Source organism: Sus scrofa, chromosome 14 (assembly GCF_000003025.6).
Source record: "Sus scrofa isolate TJ Tabasco breed Duroc chromosome 14, Sscrofa11.1, whole genome shotgun sequence".
NCBI lineage: Eukaryota > Metazoa > Chordata > Mammalia > Artiodactyla > Suidae > Sus > Sus scrofa.
In genome coordinates this window covers 24,586,916-24,607,173 of record NC_010456.5, presented here as the reverse complement: position 1 = coordinate 24,607,173, position 20,258 = coordinate 24,586,916, and the positions used below count along the sequence as shown (strand labels likewise).

Sequence of the window (20,258 nt, the reverse complement as noted above, 5' to 3'; positions counted from 1 at the left end):
AAAATTGGTGGCCCACAGCAGAAGGCGATGGCAATGGCCATCAGCAGTCAGGACTGCAGTTTCCTTGTTTGCTTGATTCTTCAAATATGTTCTCTGTTCACTTCCTAAATGATTTACTTCTTGGGAGAACCCACATCTTGAACCAATCTGTGACGCTCCCCTGTAATACCTTGAGGGCTCTGAATTTAGGCTCACTCACACTCACCACAGGAAAGCGGTGAGAATCCCATGATTTCAAACACCTCCCACAAGGAGAAAAGCTCCTCCTGGCTGTCTTCAGGTCTCGTATTTCATTTAACCCCCCTTCCCCTCTGCCACAGTCATTGCGACCTCCTCCTCTCTATGGCATCTCCTGGGTTTCCATGGTGATGAAACACAAGGAAGTAACCATATCCACACACCTCACCTGTGGGGTTTGGTTCTGGGGAACAAGGATCCCCAACCTATGGGAAAGTGCTTCCTTCCTCTGAGATACCTCATCATCCTCTTTCTTAAGTCAAGTGATTACAACATAGTCCCCTGCAGGCTTCTTGAGGGACTGGAGACATTCTGAGTTATCCCACCTGGGATAACCACAGGCAATTACAAGGGATGGGTGCACTTAAATAAACATCTGACTCCTGACCTTGGATGTTTTGTTGACCCAAGGTGAATTAAGCAGACCAGGTCTCAGGGAATGACAGGAGAAACTTTAAATTTACCTAGTTCTGAGGTTGAACTGGGTAATACAATACATCTCTACACTCTTTAAAGTTGGTGGATATAAAAGCACCTACCCAAGCAGGAGGATTAAATGAGATGGTTCGTAGACCACCAAGCACTTCTCTGCACACGTGGCTCAAGCTGGGGTCCCCTTCCCTACTGAAGGCCCCATTGTCACTGTCCACACCTTCCACGCTCTTCCACAACCACCCACTCAGTTTCTGATACCACCTTCCTCTGCATCTCCCTTAGAAGGGTGGAATGCAAGAAGAGAATCATGGAGAGACACAGGGCTGGCTCTTTCATTTGGTTTTCCAGTGGTTGTAGAAAAGCTACAGTCATCTATTTTATTTACATTCCGTCTCAGTGATTCAAGGTCAGCTGCTTAACCTGCTGAAATCAATCTTCCCAAGAACAAAAGCTCAGGATCTAAACCCAGTCCAGGAAGCACCAATCCAGGGTATCACCAGGCAAAGGAGGAGAGAGGTGGCCATCTTTTCCCCAAATCGGTCCAAGCGTGAATCTGCACTTGGGGGTACTGCTTACTGTACTGGTCCCCCCACCACGAGAAGCTAGGAGCAGAACAACAAACTCATGTCCAACCAAATACCTCTTCATCCCACACAAACTCCTTAGCGGAGGGCAAAGACCCTCACAGAGTGATGCTGAAAAAACAGCATCCAGAGACCAAGACATCCAGGTTATGGCCCAAAGAAGAGTGAAGATGCCATTTGAACTACATGGACTATGTGATTTATTCACCAAATTCTAGCATCTCATTTATTCAGACTTGCTGTTTACCCCTGAAAAAGCCCAGAGCTGGGCATAGAGCAGAGGGTACCTGTGGTCTCACCCTCAATGCTGCAGTGACTGCAGACATCACCACAGGAGTAACAAGACACAGATGTTCCTCGGCTGTGCATGACCCTGCCTGGCTTAGGGGAAAATTCAGAAAATGCCTACTTCTCATGCTTGGGGTCCTAGTAAGATGCTGAGAAGCAGAACACTTACCCTGGAAGCTTTCATTGTGGACACCGTGCGGGACCAGAGCTGCCTGCCCAGGAAAGCTGTCAGTGCTCCAATTAAATCCAGCCCTTCTGAATTCATCCGCACCACCAAAGAAGGGCCACCAAGCAAGAGACAGACCACCTTACGTTCCAGTCGCATGCTTGAGACCAGAATGCCCCCCAGAGATGTGGGATTTCAGTTGCAACACGACAAAATGAGACTAGCCAACAGGCGCGGGTGCACCAGCTATGACAATTCACAGGAGGAGGAGGAGGAGGAGGGTGGGGTGGACTTAATATACTCCGACACTCCTGCTGAGTTTTCCACAGCCTGGGGTAAGGCGGCTGGCCCCACCAGTGCCCAGACCACAGGTGTGCACACACACATACCCCTGCTATGGTGTGATCTATGCTCCACTAGCTTCCCCTGGGCTGGGGGTTTGACACGTTGACTACTGACCACATCTGAGTGCCCAGGAATCGAATCTGACAGCACACCCACCGCCTGGAGATGCAGAGCCAGTGACTCATGCATTACCAGGACTGTGATAACAAAGAACTTTCCAAACACCAGCTGCATGAAGTCACCCTCTAAGCTCAGATTTCTTGACCTGAAATAATGATGGTGAAGAGAGGAGCACCAGCCTCTGTGTATCTATTTGCTGCCTTGGAAATGGCACAGCTTTCCTACCCTTGGGAGATGCCTAGCTTCCCCCATGGGAGAGATTGAGTTTTTGATCCTTTATGTTTAAAGCCATCCAAGTAAGAGAGTTTAGGATTCACCAGACACTGGATGCATAATGAGAGGGTCTACCCTGTGCGAACCAAAACACGCAATTTATTGACTCTAGTTGTCTGCAACCACAGACAGAAAAGGGCATGGTCCTTATTTGCACTTTGTAGATGAACATTTGGAGGTTAGGACCAGCTCCCAACAGGCTGATCAGAGTTCTGGCATCTGAGAAAGATTTCTGGGACCCCTGAAACTTCCCTCAAAGAGCAGCTATAGGAAGTGCCGGTTGGAGAGTTTTTAATCCATTACTATCCAGTAATACATTAAGGCAGAATAGCTTTATCTGATTTTCTCTCTCCCATCTAGCAAAATTATGGGCAAAAGGTCAACTCTGATGAAGACAAGGGAAGAAAAAAAGGGCTGAGGCAGTAGTTGCAAAGTGGCCTGGCTCCAGGGAACAGCAGGTAATATAAAGGGGTAGATGGGACAGATGTAAGAGCATTCTAGAAGAATAAGAATGCAGCCAATGGCAAGGCTCATGCCCCAGCTAAAGAGGGCAGCTGCAACCTGGCTCCAACCAGTTGGTGCCACCTAGTAACCAACACTGACACACTTCTAGGTTCTTAGGAGCTGGAACTCTGGGTTTCTACCTGAAATATCCCTGGTTTTAGTTATTAATTCAAATTAAAAACACACACCATGTATTCCCTCCCATGATAAACATGTCTACAGGTTGAGTTGGCTTAAAACTGGAGCACTTTGTAAAAGAAGTCTGTCCTCATAAGAGCACAGGTATTATGGGGTGTGTGTGGGGGGGGTGCAGGCTGTGTGAATGCCCTGTGTGCAGGGAACTAGAAGGGGGGATGAGGGGTTACCAAGATAAATTTAACCATTTCAACCTGATTCTGCCTTGGTTATCGGCTATGGACTGAACTGTGTTCTCCAGAATTCATATGTTGAAGCCCTGAAGCAATGACTGAATTTGGAGATGGGACCTTTAGGGAGGAGACTGGGGTTAAGGTTAAATGAGGTCATAAGGGTGGGGCCCTAATCCAATAGGACCAGTGTCCTTATAAGAATAGAACCTGAGTGCTCTCTTTCTCTCTCTGCAGGTGTGCAGAGGAAAGGCCACATGAGGACTTGGTGAGAAGGTGGCCGCCTATAAGCCAGGAAGAGAGGCCTCACCAGACACAAACCCTGCCAGCGACTTTGGCTTCCAGCCTCCAGAACTGAGAAAAAAGTTCCTGTTGTTTAAGCCGCCCAGTCTGTGGCATTTTGCTGCAGCATCCTGAGCTAATACATTACCCCTGTTTAAAATGTCAAGACGTTCCAGTTTCTGTCAAGTGTCCTAAGAGCAGCCCAAGTGCTTGTCTGAGAGCAACTGGGTCCTATCCCTTCCCCATCAGGATCTCTAGTTAAATCCACATTTTCATGTGGTTGGATGGGCAGTTTCCCAGTGGAAACTATCTCCTGAGAAAAGGAAGGCACCCTCTTCTGTGACTTGTCAATTCTACTCAACAGAGGTCCTCTGAGTGTAGATATGGCAGGTACTGGGCTCGCTGGACATCCTGGAACCAGCAGGTAAAGAACACCTCTGTCCCCAAGCTGTATGGATGTGGTGGCCAAGGAAACAGGCCATGTGGTGCAGGGTGACAGGTCTTATGATGGCAGAAATGCAGGTTGTTAGGGAAGAAACTAGAGGCATTCTTGGTCACCTTTGAGACCAGTCTGGTCTCAGAGAGGACCCACCCAGCACAAACACAGATGTAAACTCCTTCTAGAACCCTGCAGGGCCCTGGTTCAGGATCTGCATCAGCTATACCACCCTGGACCCTAAAATATCCAGGTTCCTGCAAAGCTTGGCCGACTAGAGAAACACTTCCCCACGATGGTGGTCCACAGAGTAAAAGGGGCTTCTTGGTGGACTCCAAGGGCAGGAAGGGCATCTCAGTGGGCCACTCCCGGCTCAGAGATGATGGCTCTTCCTCAGATCAAGGAAGACATTACTTCACTTGTCTGACCTCTGTTGCATGAATGCAGCCGACCCCTGTGTGAACAGGTTAGCACTTCCTAGCACATCCATGGCCCAAACTCTTGCTTTCCTTTGCCTTCCAGGGGGGTTGTATTCAAGATGCCCTCCAACTGAGCCCAGTTAGGTTGGAGGTGGGTCACTATGTGATGCTTCCTCGTGGGGAGACCAGCAAGATGCAAAGACACCAAGTTGCAAAGTCGAGGGAAGGCAGGAAGGGCAGGGAACTGCAGGCAGTTGGGTTCTTGCTGGCCAAGGCAGGCAATGGGGATGGATAGGCTTGGAGAGGCAAGCAGGGCAAGGTCATGGTAGGGGGAGGGGGGCTTATAGGTACAGTAAAGGAGTTTTTATTTTATTTAGAATGAACTGCAAGAGCCATACAAGAGTTCTAAGATAATAGCATGATCATATTTGTATGTAAGAAATACCATCCTGAAGTTTAAGCAATTGAAGAGAAGCAAGGCTGAAACAAAAGAGATCAGTTTGCCACCATTTGGGGGAAAGGTGACAGTGGCCTGCGCTGAGGGCATAGCAGCAGAGAAATAGGGATTTGGGAAATATTAAAGAAGATGAGATAACAGGGCTCAGTGATTGGTCACAGAAGGAGGCATAGGATTCTGGGGGCTAGAGATGTTGGCCAAGGAAAGCGGGGTTGAGGGCAGAAGCACGGATGTAAGTGATGGGAATGTTGGGTTTCGTTGGGGTGGTGAGTCCGAGATGCTGGCATGACCCAGTGGGGGTTCAGTAGACAGTTTGCTCTGTGGCCCCTGGTTTAGGAGAGAGACCTGGACTTCAATCCATGTTTGCGAGTCATGTTTGAAAAGATGTCACTGAGTCGTGTGAGTGAATGTGACCCGCCAGTCAGACTAAAGGGAGGCCTTAGGACAGAGCTGAGAGAAACTCAGATGCTAAAATGGGCAGAAGAGTCTCCTGCAAAGGGTTGGGCAGGAGTGATGGGAAACCAGGTATGTGACGTCCTAGATGCTGAGGAAGCACACACTTGAGGTCAACAGCATCAAAGGCTGCCCAGAAACCAAGCCAGAGGAGGACCATAACATGTCTAGTGGGTGCAGTGTAGAAGACATCTCCCTTGACCTTCAAGACAAGTGCTGAGGAAGAGGTCCAGAAACCGAGAGGCAATAGTTCTTAGAAAAACATTGGATTGAACAGGAGGAGGGAGGCAAGGTTGAGCCTCTGAGGGACACAGGTGACCATAGGAATGTGGAAACACAGGCTGTGCAAGCAGCAGTGGGAGGTAAAGTAAACCAGTGAATCCACCTTCCTGCTACAGGTAAGGGGATGTTGGTGGGTGATGGAAACAGGGATCCTCAAGGGAAATCCAGTTAAGGCAGAAGGTAGTAATGCTCAGGAGAGCGGCAGAATATAGACACAGGCATGCTGGGAAGCAGTGAGGGGCCAGAGAGAAGCACAAAGCACTTTGGGGGTAAGACCATGTGGGGGAGATGTATCCACATTCAATTACACCAAAGCAACAATGCAAGGAGCTTCTACTCTGAGCCAGGAGCTAATTTCCTTGCTTTCTCCTTTTTCTTTTTCAAAATTCATTCAGTTCTCATGATATCTCTATGGACACTACTTTTCCTACTTGGTGTACAAGGAAATTAAAGCACCAGAAGTAACCTGAACAAGTAGCCTCCATGTGGGAAGTGGAAGGAGCAGGGTTGGAGCCCAGGTGGAGTGCTTCAGGATCACCAGAACACACTGCTCTCTACACTCCCATCGTCCCTAACTCTTTCTGAAGAGCAAGGTCTTGCAGCTTTCCTGGTACTGAGAGCAGCCAGCAGACTCAAAAACGCTCCCTGTTGGGAAGGCTAGGAGTTTTGGGAGGGCTGGAACAGCATATCTCATTCTTGGAGCTACAAAGTTTTCCAGGAGAGGTGTCTATGAAAAAAATTGGCATTTTCCCCCCATGAAATCTAAAAAGAATGAATATAAGCATATTCTGTGCCTCCTTACCACTCGGGTCACACCCACGACATAGGGAAGTTCCCAGGCTAGGGGTCCAATCAGAGCTGCAGCTACCAGCCTATACCACAGTCATAGCAATGTGGGATCAGAGCCATGTCTTCGACCTACACCACAGCCCACAGCAACACCAGATCACTAAAATAGTGAGGGAGGCCAGAAATCAAACATGCATCCTCATGGATCCTAGTTGAATTAGTTTCCACTGAGCCACAACAGGAACTCCTCAAGACTGAATTTCAATGTCTGCATTTGTGTGTGTTCATGTGCGTGTGCATGTGTGTGTGAATGCACTGGCTTGAAGAATAACTGTCTTGACTGCCCCAAGATAATGAAAAGATAACAAAGGCTAACATAAATGGTCCTTTCATGCAAAGTGAAAGCCAAATGACTTCACGTGTGCTTAAGAATCAAAGACTTTGCAGGAATTTGGAGGAGATCAGCAGTAGGGACGTTGAATCAACTTTCAAGCAACTGTCATCTTACAAAGGAAAATTCAGTTTAAGTCATTATCTGACACATTAAATTACAGTAAGTTTGATTTTTGAACTTTGAAATCAATCAACTTCATTCATTTGTTCATTCACTTTGGCGTTATGGTTTAGAAAAGCCATAAAAATTTTATAAACCAGTTTTATCACTGGACACATGTAATTACATTATGAATTATAAATATATCATCATATTGTGATCAAATATAATAAAGATTATGTTGGTATGATATGCAAGTCTAGTAGAATTATACTGTGTAAGAATGATGCAATGATCAATTATAATAACATATAATAAACATAATTAAAGTGAACACTGGGGTGTGCTTGATAATATTCTTCTTTCCAAAAAGTCTTCCTAAGTGGTTCTAGAATAAAGACATGGGCAGGGAAGATGGAGTAGAAGAAAGGAAGAAAAGGAGAGGAAAGGGGTACTGGGAGTGCTTGGGATGGGAGAGCTGGAAGGAAAGGGGGAGGAGATAAAAATAGATTGGGATGAGCATGCTTGGCTCCTATCCAGGGTCCTGAGACCCACTCCTGTCCGTTGTGGTTCAGGCCCCGGACAGCTAAGACATTGAATGATAGGGAGAAACATTGAGACTCAGAGGACCTGGGTTTGCGACTTAATTCTAACATTTACCAAGGGTGATTCTGGCCAAATTCATTAACCCTCTGAGCATTCCCAGCAATTTAAACGAGATAATACTTACAAGTACACTTTTCAATCTGTAAAGGACAAGTTGAGAATGTGAAAGATTGTTACACACAAGGGACTTATATGAAAGAACTGTCTCTGTTTCTTTAATGCTCTGGGGTTTGGGGCAGGGGGCAACAAAGCCAAATTTCTAAGTACCCTTCTGCATTTAGAAAAATCTATAAATGCATACTTGTTTCCATGATGACAGATACACAAGAGTCCTGACCTATTTGATATTCAGGCACTGTCCACCTGCCAATAATGTAATTATGGAGAAGCACATTGTGCTATTTAAAAGCTATTTTTCTAATATAGGTTAAAGAGAAGCTGAAATGGAAAAATATAACACACTAAGCAGGTTCTAATATAAGTTCATGACCCAGAGGAATGCTTGTATTTTAAAGAAGGCATCTCTCAGTGATTGTATTTCATCAATTTACATGTACCTACAATGTGTGTTCTGTCCTACTCGTGGTTAAAAATAAGCACAGTAAAATCTACCCTTGCTTCCCATTGGTCACTATCATCAGAACACAGGCTGCCCCTAAGGGGACCTCTTCTGTACCCCAAACAGTGGGACTGGACCTAAGAGAACTTCGACATGGGATTGATGAGGGTAGGGGAGCAAGGTGAGGGGAAGAGAGGACAGCTCAGATGTAGAAAGATTTGAACTCTCATACATTGCTGGTGGGGACATAAAATAGTGCAGCTGCTGTGGAAAAGAGTTGGATGGTTCTTCATAAAAGATAAACAGAATTATCATATGACCCAGTAATCCCACTCCTAGATATATACCCCAAAGACTTGAAAGCAGGTGTTCAAACACTTTTACATAAATGTTCACAGCAGTACTATTCACAATGGCCAAAAGGTGGAAACAACCCAGATAGATGTTCATTAGCTGATGAACACATAAACAAATTATGATTTATCTATGCAATGGCATATCATTCAGCCATAAAGACTAATGAAGCTAAAATCTATACATATATGTGTAACTGGGTCACCATGCTGTACAGTAGAAAGTTGACAGAACCATATAAACCAGCTACAATGGAAAAAATAAAAATCATTACATATAAAAAATCATTATATATATTAAAAAAAGACTAGTGAAGCAGTTTCCTGATGGCTCAGGGGTTAAGAATCTGGTGTTGTCACTGCTGTGGCAAAGGTTCAATCCACATACCACAGGCATGGCCAAAAAAAAGAAGTGATGCACACACACACACACACACACACACACACACACATTACAATGTGAATAAACCTTGAAAACATCATGCTAAGTGAAAGAAGCCAGTCATGAAAGGTCACATACTGTATATATTTGATATAAAATAAAAAATAGGTAAATTCATGGGGACAGAAAGCACATCGGAGGCTTCCAGCGACTGGGTGGAGGGGAGTGGGAAGGGACTGGTAAATGGGTGTGGGTGTTCCCTTTGGGTGTTGGAAATGCTTTAGAGCTAGGCAGAGGCAATGGTTGTACAACATTGTAAATGTGCTTGGATGCCACTGAATTGTTCACTATAAATGTGTTCATTTTACATTGTATGAATTTTACCTCAGTTTCAAACTAAGTCGTCACCAATCCCTCTAGCAATAGAGCCTGAAGTGCTATGAGCAAAGAGAGGCAAACATATTCCCCAACCATGTCTCCATGAGCTTCTCCTGAGTTGAGAGCCACTTTGGACAACTGATCCCCCAGATGCAACAACACTGTCTCTGGTCCTCAGCCAAGAAGAAGCAGTTTCCACCAATGCTAGAGGGAAAAGCTGACACCTGCTGGGTTCATCTCCAACATGGCTCTTGCCAAAGGGACTTTCATAGCCAGTATTTCTATATGTGCTAGCAACATAACCTGCTGGCTTTTGAGCTGAATCCCTGCAAAAGTGCATCTCTTCCATAGGTCTGTTCAACATACACAACGCATAGTAATTTAAAAACCATATTCCTACTCCCCAAAAAAGAATTTAAGGATGCCTGTAATAATAATATTTATGCAACAAGGCAGTTAAGAATTTTAAAAAGAGAGAGAACAGTATATAGAAAATTGTATACTGGACAAGCACACAGAGGATTTTACCTATTGACCGAACATCACATTTAGGCACTAAGCTTGCCAGCTATTAATGCGGGAAGGACAAGCTATTATTTAGAACTTTGTTTGTGCAAAGGGTGAGCCTCCTAGGAGCCTTCTACAAATAACACAGCAATAAAAAAAGATTTAAGTGACTTTTTAAAAAGCGTTTGCTTTTTCAAGAGATGGTTTATCGGTGTGGTTACAAAATGGCACTACTTCCTCAGGAGCTCCAGCTTTATTCTACAGTCTTGTTTCCTAGGGGTTTTCTTTGCTTCTCCACATTTCAAATTCTTGATTGTGGAAACTTTGAGTTCTATGAGCAAATGGAAACAGTGGTGCTGCAAACTGGCCCAACCCAGCAGAGTCAGGCTGTAAACTTGGGTGGGTTAAGTAGCTATACCCACTCACTCAGGAAAACCACATTTCTCCTTCAAAGACCCATCACTCTGTTTGATTATTGACTGAATTTCCCTCATGACTCAGGGACCTCCAGGTGTCAAAAAGTAAATACTTGCGTTTAGGTCCAAATCTGTCTTCTGTTCATACTGTGGTGCATTTAATGCCATAACAGTCAAAATTCCTTTTCTACATGGATTACCTATGTGAACATTACATCCTGGGACTTATTTTATAATTGGATGCTTGTACCTCTTAATCTCCCTCACCTCTTTTATCTCACTCCCAAGCCCCTTCCCTTCTGGCAACTATTTGTTCTCTGTACATATGAGTCTGTTTTGCTGTTTTTTCATTTGTTTTGTGTTTTAGATTCCACATATAAGTGAAATCATACAGTATTTGTCTTTTTCTATCAGATTTATTTCACTTAGCATAACACCCTCCAGGCCAATCCATGTTGCCACAAATGGCAACGTTTCATTCTTTTTTTATGACTGTCATGTTCTATTATATATATATATATATATATATATATATATATATATATATATATCACATCTTCATCCATCTATTGATGGGCACTTCAGTAACTTTTTGGATTGAAGTAATTTTTAAAATTTTTTTTTTTTTGCTTTTTAGGGCCACGCCTGCAGCACATGGGAGTTCCCAGGCTAGGGGTCAAATGGGAGCTACAGCCACCGGCCTACACCACAGCCACAGCAACACAGGACCCAGGCCACATTTGTGGTCTACACCACAGCTCATGGCAATGCCAGATCCTTGACTCACCGTGCAAGACCAGGGATTGAACCTGCGTCCTCATGGATACTAGTCAGGTTCATTACCTGCTCAGCCCCAAGGTGAACTCCATGGAATGAAGTACTTCTGGACTGAAGTAATAAACACATACACAAAAGTGCTCAAATCATAGGCATACTGCTCTGTTCATTTTTACCAAGTGCACATCAGCACAATCAAAGCCCAGATTGGGAAATAGAACTTTTCGGTAGTTCCCAAAATTCCTCTCCTGCCTCCTCCTGGTCAAGATGCTCCCAAAAGGTAACCTCTAATTGTTTTGCCTGCTTGCTAACCCTATGTAAATGGAATAAAAATCATTGACAGAGGTAGGGGTATATGTGAGAAAAAGGGAGGGAGGGAGGGGAGAGGAGGGAGGGAGATTTCCGTCCATAGACATATTGTTTTTTGGTCAAAGAGCATCATCTCTTGGTTATTGCCTTCTGAAATGTAAATGACTCCAGAATAGGTTGACACTTTTCATCTCTATACTTAATAATGATTGACTCCATTTATCCCAAAATAGAAGTTCAAGAAAAGACCAAGCTCTTGGGAGTGGTTCCCAAAAGGGCTTGAAAATCCTTTTTCTCCATTAAAGAAAAAATCACAGTCACACTCCAACCACATGATTGTATCCAGACTTTCATGTATTTGGGGATCCAGATTTTCATTTATATGGGGGCATTTATGGTTTGGTTGACTTTGGCAATAATCTATCCCTCAGCCTACCTCTACTACTAGAGTCCAATATGGTAACCACAAGCCACTTTTGGCTGTTTAATTTTAAAATTTAAGTTCACTAAAATCAAATGAAATTCCAGGATAGAGCTTCATTACCCTCCTCTTGTGCGGGGGCTGGACTTGGCAACTTGCTTCCAGAGACTACAATATGGTTAGAGAAGAAGAGCAACTCTCAGAGGAGAAGCTTGGCAGACACCACCTTAACCAAGAGATCAAAGTCAACATCACCAGTGAGGAGTCACAGTGACCTCACATACACCTTGGTGTGATGTGATGGGAAGGATACTTCATCTCTGTGGTACTTTTTCCAAAAACCTATAGCCCCAGTCTCATCATGAGAAAAGCCCCAAACTGAGGGGTGTTCTATCAGATATCTGGTCAAGGTGACAATAAACAAGGAGAAACTGAGAAACTCTCAGAAATCTGAATAGACTAAGGAGACAGGATGACTAAATGCAATGGTGTGTCCTGTGTGGGATCCTGGAACAGAACAAGGAGATAATACCAAGGTGATCTGTACCCAGGTGAAGCTAGACACAGTGTCAGTTGTAGTTGTATATTTATAAGTGCTGGGACTGGTACAGCAGAATTCTCCTGAGCAGATAGGAGACCGTGATTTATCAACTGGCTTTGCCCCCAGTGTTCTACCTCCTGCTCTGTAGTTGGCATTCCTGTGAGTAGTCTTTATTTTCCCTTTCAAAAAAAATGTTATTAGAGTATAGTTGATTTATTGTGTGTGTCAATTTCTGCTGTACAGCATAGTGATCCATGTTGTACATATAGTACATATATGTATTTTGTGTATATATTCTATATATATGTATAGAATACATATTATAGTATACATATATTATATGTATATATTATAATATACACATAAATTATATGTACATATATATATTCTTTTTCTCAGACTGTCTCCATCATGTTCTATCCCAAGAGATTGTATATAGTTCCCTGTGCTGTACAATAGGACTTCATTTTCCATGAATCCCATTTTGCCACTGGCAATGCAGTTTGTAGAGTGCAGGGCTGGGAAAAAGGTAATTCTATCAAGTCTGAAGTAGGAGATTAGTGGAGATTCAGAAAAAGTAGTTTGAGACTCGACCTGGGAGATTCCCAGCTCTCCCACTGGCTAGGTGTGTTGCTGTCAGCACATTACTTAACCTCTCTATGGCTCACCCCCCTCACCTGTAGAAATGAGCATCGTGACCCATACCCTTGCAAGGTCCTTGGGAAGGTGGAAATAAATAGCCTTTGCGAAAGACCTTGGTACATATTAGAAAGAAAACAAATGTAAGTTTCTGACATCCCCATGCAGAATTCTTAACCCAGGCTGTGCAACACATATGGTGCATTCCACATTGTAGAGGAAAATCTTTTCCTGTCGCAAATTCATCAGCCTTGGGGAACAGAGCAAGCATCCTGATTTCTTTTGATGGAGGAAATGAGAATGCCTCTCTGCCTGGCATGAAGAAGTCATTAGCATGTTCATGTCAGTGCTTAGAGCTAAGCCCAGATCATTTTTAAAATTCCCCTTTCACTTGGGCTGGATTCCAGGTGAGAGCCTTGCTAGTTTCAAGCTCGTTTGCTCCTGCTATGTCTCTCTCTGGATGGAATTGTCAACAAATCTGCTGTTTCCATTTTCATTCATGTAGGACCATATTCCAAAAACTGATGAAAATAGAATGCATGCCTCTAGAATCCTTCAATGTGGCAGGGCGAGGGAGAGGGGCAGCCTATGAATGTCTCAGTTTCACCAAGAAGATTTTCCAAGATGGTGGCAGATGACTGGCTTTGCCCCACAATGGTTTATGTGGCCCAAGTCATCTACATAGTCATCAACTGTTAAAAATGGGAAATTTATTATTAAAAAATGAAGATTCACATGTTCTGGTGAAAAAAATATTCAGAAAATTTGCCAGCCCTGGGTCTGCATCTCCATATGGTCACAATTAGCCATAAACAGCCATGATTTTTTGTCTATGCCTCTAAGTGTCCTTGCTCACTCCTGAGCTCCTCATGAAGCTGCTGCTCAGAGAGGTTAGGTGACTTAAGGAAGATCATGTAGCCGAGCCGTGTCAGAGCCCAGACTTTTCTCCCTGCATTCAGAGCTCTCCATCCCCACTCTACCCTCATAGAAGATATTCGTATTTGCTGTTGTGCAAGTCTCCCTGCTGGGCTTCCCTGCATGCTGGAGTCGGCACGCTTGAGCTTTTGAACATCTGAGCTGTCATATGCAAGCACGTGTTCTAAAGTGGCAAAATAGAATAAGGATTTGCATCAATAGAGTGTGTCAGGAGTATCAACGGATAGGTCCAGGCAGCCAAGAACCCAACTGACCTCACGTGCTCTTAAGTCAAAGGTGGTGACACAGTGGGCTCCTCCCTCCCATTCTTCTTACACCCTATTGCCTGGGGAATCTTGTGGGGACCACACCTGTGCCCATCTAGTACCAAATGAGGAAGGAGGTAGCTTGCAGGGTGAGCCCAAGGGCGATAAAACTGTAGGACCTGCCTATGGCTCTACAGATCCTCTGGAACTGGTTGTAAGTTACCTTCTGTGACTTTCTTTTCCTTTTTTCTTTTAGACATGATATTTATTTTGAAATTTCAAATGATGTTTGGGGAAATGTGATCTTTATGTTTATTGAGTGGGGCACAAACTAAAAACAGGCTCTAGTATACTTTACTAGATTACCCAAATACTACAACAAAAACAAACATGTATGCACCAAATTCTTCTTGAAAGTTTCTGTGGCTTCCTAGACCAGGCATCAGCAAATCCTGGTGCACAAGTCGAATCCAGCTTGCATCCTATTTTTGTCAATAAAGTTTTATTGGAAACAGCCATGCTAACTCATGTAAAAAATGATTTTTTTTTCAGAAGGGATTCAATCATGCAGGGCAGCATGTGGTGATTTGTGACCCAGAGATGCTGCCATGTACAGTGTAGAGAGATCCAGGACAGCAGAGGTTCATAAACAATGAGCAGAATACATATGTATTCTCCCCAAAGCTCTATAATGATAGAGGTTCTCGTAAATATACACACACTTCTTTGCTGCTATTGTTTGCTTGTTTGTTTCCTTCTTACCTCCCTATGCAATTGACCCTCGAACAACATGGGGAGAGGAGTGCTGACCCTCTGTGCATTGGAAAATCCACATATAACTTAGGGTCGGCCCCCCTCACACGTGATTCTTCATATCCACACAGTTCAAACCCATGTTGTTGAAGGGTCAGCTCTACAGCATTCACTACACTGTGAACACTATGTAGGGAGATAAAGAATGAAACAGATACAGAAATTTCTAGAAAATGTAGTCAGGGAAGGGGGCTCTGAGAAGGGACATCTAAGCAGAGTCCTAAATGCAGTGAAAGGGCAAGTCTTGTGGACATCCTATGGAAGGATGCCAGCAGCAAGGACAGCAAGCACAGAAGCCCCAAGAGTGGCACTGTGACAGAGAGTAGAGACAGTGTAAACAGCCAGGCAGCCGGGTGTTCACTATTTTTTTTTTTTTTTTTTGCATTTTAGGGCTGCACTGGTGGCATATGAAAGTTCCCAGGCTAGGGGTCGAATTGGAGCTGCAGCTGCTGGCCTACACCACAGCCACAGCAGTGCAGGATCCAAGATGCATCTGTGACCTACACCACATCTCATGGCAACACCAGCTCCTTAACCCACTGAGTGAGGTCGATCAAACCCATATCCTCATGAATACTAGTTGGGTTGGTAACCGGCTGAGCCACAATGGGAACTTTTTTCATTTTTTTATTTTATTTAATTTTTTATTTTTTTGTCTTTTTGCCTTTTCTAGGGCCGCTCCCGTGACATATGGAGGTTCCCAGGCTAGGGGTCGAATTGGAGCTGTATCCACCAGCCTACACCACAGCCACAGCAACACGGGATCCAAGCCTCATCTGCGACCTACACCACAGCTCATGGCAATGCCGAATCCTTAACCCACTGAGCAAGGCCAGGAATCGAACCCAAAACCTCATGGTTCCTAGTTGGATTCATTAACCACTGAGCCACAACAGGAACTCCTGGAAATTTTTTTAGATTTCAAATATGAGATATCATATGATGCTTGTCATTCTCTGTCTGAATTATTTCACTTAGTATGAGAATCTCTAGTTGCATCTGTATTGCTATAAATGGCATTATTTTGTTCTTTTTTATGGCTAAGTAGTATTCCACTGTATAGCTAAACATTTCCTTTATCCATCCGTCTGTCAATGGGCATTTAGGTTGTTTCCATGTCTTGGCTATTGTGAATAGTGCTGCAATGAACATATAGGTGCATGTATCTTTTTGAATTAAGGTTTTCTCCAGATATATGTCCAGGAGTGGGATTGGAGGATCATATGGTAGTTCTATAGTTAGTTTTTTAAGGAACCTTCATAATGTTCTCCACAGTGGCTGCACCAATTTATATTCCCAACAGTGCAGGAAGGCTCCCTTTTCTCCAGGAGTTGGGGCTTTATTCAAAGGTTGATGGAAAGCCCCAATGGGCTGAAAGCAGGGCATTGAAGAGATCTAGTACATGTCTTAAAAGGATCACCTAGAGGAGGATGAACAGGAGAGAATGAGTTTTGGGAGGATAAGGGAGGAACCAGGTGGATCTGCTGGAGGCTAGTGAAGTTGGCCAGAGAGAGGAAGGCAGGTTGATTTAGGGATGATGAGAGAGGAGGTGGCCATCATCTGGAGGGTTGGAGGATGGGCAGGGGCCTCAGCATATGTGCATTTTCCATGAAGCAAAGTCTCTAAACTTCAAACAAACTCTATCATTTCTCTACCCAAACCTGACCTGAATTTTTCTCAGAGGGTATCTGCTTAATCCCTTGCTTTTGAAAACACATAATCCTGTTGCAAAAAAAAAAAAAAAAAAGGAAAAGAAAAGAAAACAGCAAATTGAATTTGAGAAAAGAGGGTGGTGGGGTGAAGAAAAGTTCTTGAACTCTACCGTCTCAAAAAATTATTAAAGGAATAATCCTGTTATCAAAAAGGATTGACTCTGCATGACAATCATATTCTAAAATCGACCGTCAAAGGTAAAGTGAACACCAGGCACCAGCTCCAACTAGATGCCTCTGCTCAACAGATCCCTTGAGACACCAGAACATAATTTGACTTGATTAATACCATTTGATTTCAGAGACAATGAGTTCCATCCTGTGGAACCCTGGGTTTCCAACGGGATTGTTTTAATTGTAAAAGGGCCTTTCTTTTGTAAGTAGGAGCAATACAGATTTATAAGGATGCTTGAGAATGATGGAAAATCATGGTCTGCCCTGCCATTATTCTCCATTAATCCTCTAAAACAAGGCCCCTGTGGATCTGGGGACTTGTGTTTGAGCCTTGATGCATCACAAATCTGTGGGAGAGCATTGGCTAATGGAGGCATCTTTTCTTCACATATAAAATGGAGCCCCTGTTGTGGCTTGGCAGTAACGAACCCAACTAGTATCCATGAGGATGCGGGTTCAATCCCTGGCCTCATTCAGTGGGTTAAGGATCTGGTGTTGCCAAGAGCTTTGGTGTAAGTTGCAGACATGGCTTGGATCTGGTGGTGTCGTGGCTGTGGTGTAGGCTGGCAGCTGCAGCTCTGATTCAACCCTTAGCTTGGGGATATGTCATGGGTGTGGCTGTAAAAAGAAAAAGAAAAGGAGCTGATGCCATCTGCCCTTTCCATCTCTTAGGGTTTGGGTGATGAAATGAGATGAAATGAGAACATGTCCAGCTATCTTCCTACAGTCTCTGGATCCCATGTTTATTCTTTCATACTCTGCATAAGGCTGTGAGACTCAGGCTGGAAGACAGAAAACTGCATTTCCCAGATTCCTCAGCAGTAAAAGCACTGGCAGGAGGTGGCAGGTGGAAGGGGGGGGGGCGCGGCGCTATCTGCTTCCAGGCTCCAAGTCCCTTCCAACAATGACAGTGGCAACTCCAGCACCCTTATCATCTGTAGCCAGGCAATATGCCCCAGAAAATCTGAGCACTGTCTCCTTGGTGCCCACACCCCTGGATCCCTGGTGGTCCCAGCACAGTAGCAGCCCATTTTCTGGGGGTCCCAGATGCTGAAACAGCCCCTCCTCCATGCTCCTAGGTTCCCGTGATCTCACTGCCCTTCTTTGTCCCCAGTCCCAGAAGTCCTGGCTGCTTCCTGCAGTCACTAATTTGTGGGGTCCCTCAGCTCTCCCTTTTGCTTCCTCTAGCTTCACAACAATGTATCATCACTATCCTTTATGAAAGCTCCTGTGCTTGACACCTGGAGGCTCCTGTGGGTCTAGCAGGACCAGCAGGGGAAACCCAGCACCAGGAGGGTACCTGGAGAGCTGTATCTTTGGAATATTAGCACAGCATCCCTAACAAAGTACCATCAACTGGGTTGCTTAAAGAAACAGAAATGTATTCTCCGGAAGGCCTGGAAACCACAAGTCCAAAATCAAGATGTTGGCAGGACCACACTCCCGCTGAAGACTCCAGGAAAGAATCTTTCCTGCCGCTTCCAGCCCCCTGGGGCTTCCAGTCATCCTTGCCACTGATTCCCATCCTGCCTTCATTGTCACTAGGGGTGTTTTTCCCTGTATGTCTCTGCATCTCTTCTAATAAGGACACCAGTGACTGGATTAGGGCCCACCTTTTCCAGTATGACCTCATCTTAACTAATTACATTTGCAAAGACCCTATTTCCAAATAAAGGCACATACAGAGCTTCAGATGGACATGATTTTTTGAGGACACCATTCAACCCAGAACACTTGGCCCAAAGACATCAGGCAGCCAGGTCAGGGAAGGGTCCTTGCTCCTAACAGGTGCACCAAAGCACTGCCCCAGGGCCACCATAGGAACCACAGAGCCCCAAATAGCAAAGGCTCTGACCCAACAAACTGTCCTTAGAACCAGCCCGCAGAAGCAGGCCAGAACTCCTGGGCCTGAAATCCTCATACTGGTGTCCAGCTCTGAATGATACAAGGTACATGAAACCATTCTGAGAATTGTAAAACATGACATACACACAAAAGGAGGTTACCCTTTGAACTTTAGGTGCTTATCTAGATAAGTATGTAATTATCACAACATTGTAAATCAACTATACTTCAAAAAACTTTTTAAAATGAGGAATTCCCCTTGTGGCTCAGCAGTAACAAACCCAACTAGTACCCATAAGGATGTGGGTTCGATCCCTGGCCTTGCTCAGGGGGTTCAAGGATCCAGCGTTACCGTGAGCTGTGGGTGTAGGTCTCAGAAGCAGCTCAGATCTGGCATTGCTGTGGCTGTACTGTAGGCTGGCAGCTGCAGCTCCGATTTGACCCCTAGCCTGGGAACTTCCATTGGCCACAAGTGCAGCCCTAAAAAAAAGCAAACAAAAACAAACTTTAAAAATTGAAAAACATCAATTAAAAATAAGATGTAATCATAAAAATATGTATGTATGTAAATGAATAGATTAGTCTTTGGTAATTAGTCTTCATTAGTCTTTGAAGACCTGTTCACCCAGAGAGCAAAGGCGTTACATCTATGATAACGCTGCTAAACTGGCAGCCCCATGGATGAATAAAGTTTGTGGATCACTTGGTCCACACAGTGTTTTTTATTTTTATTTTTTTATTAAAGTATAGTTGATTTACAATGTTGTGCCAATTTCTGCTGTTTAATAGAGCAAAGTGACCCAATTCCTTTTCTGGTATTATCTTCCATCATGGTCTATTCCAAGAGACTGGATATGGTTCCTTGTGCTGTACAGCAGGACCTCATTGATTACCCATTCTAAACGTAATAGTTTGCATCTACTAATCCCAAACTCCCAGTCCATCCCACCCCCTCACCCCTCCTCCTTGGCAACCACAAATCTACTTGCCAATCTTTCACAAATCAAAACAATTCACATACAAAATATGAATTTCCGTCATCTCCTGAGAAATCCCAAGTGCTGAGCCCCATGGTGGGTTTAAGGAGTAAAGAGGCCAGACCTGTGAGATGGAATATTCACCCTTTGTTTTGCCCTGGTCTCACTATTCCTTATTGTATCTCCAATGCTGAAGATGATGAGAGGACCAGTGGTTACTTATCATCACACATGTGCTGTTATCTTTCTCATATTATGAAAACATTTCCCTATACCCACACTTCCACAGAGATTATGAAGTGAATGTGGACTGGGAAATTATTTCTTGGGTCTGCATATTTTCTATTGTATTCTTTTTGTGTGTTCTCCATTATATTCTTTGAATGAAGATGCTTCTATTTTCCTCTTATATAGCAAAACGTGGGACAGTGAAGCCTGTTTATATAGAAAGCAATCAAAAACACTTTTAAGCATGTGTACCTTCTGATGTAAAGACTTCTCCAAGCCTTGGAATTCTTTCTTATGTCTTAGTATACTTGATCTTCTGGCCAAATAATGGGGGGTGGGGGAACTCTCATGCACAGTCATGTGGACTATTTAGAAATACCCACCCCTGATTTACTAGTCAAAACTTCTGTTGTAACATAGAGACCAAAGGCAGACTGTTTTCTCACCATCATATTTTATCACTCCGTTAGAAGACTCAGTACAATGTTAATGGAAGGTCTACATTTAACACC

General features: G+C 44.1%; 1 protein-coding gene across 13 annotated transcripts in view; it reads right to left on the bottom strand.

The window, feature by feature from the left end:
• Positions 1 to 20,258, bottom strand: part of RIMBP2 (RIMS binding protein 2) — a 327,445-nt gene that overhangs the window by 115,064 nt on the left and 192,123 nt on the right. Inside the window, exon 1 of one of the 13 annotated variants that reach the window (XM_021074264.1) lies at positions 1,714 to 6,523. The exons of the other annotated variants lie outside the window; for them this stretch is intronic. Coding sequence (XP_020929923.1) covers positions 1,714 to 1,869 — 156 coding nt within the window. The 5' untranslated portion in view covers positions 1,870 to 6,523. Of the gene's footprint in view, positions 1 to 1,713; positions 6,524 to 20,258 lie in introns of those variants that run through there. 13 annotated transcript variants of the gene reach the window in all.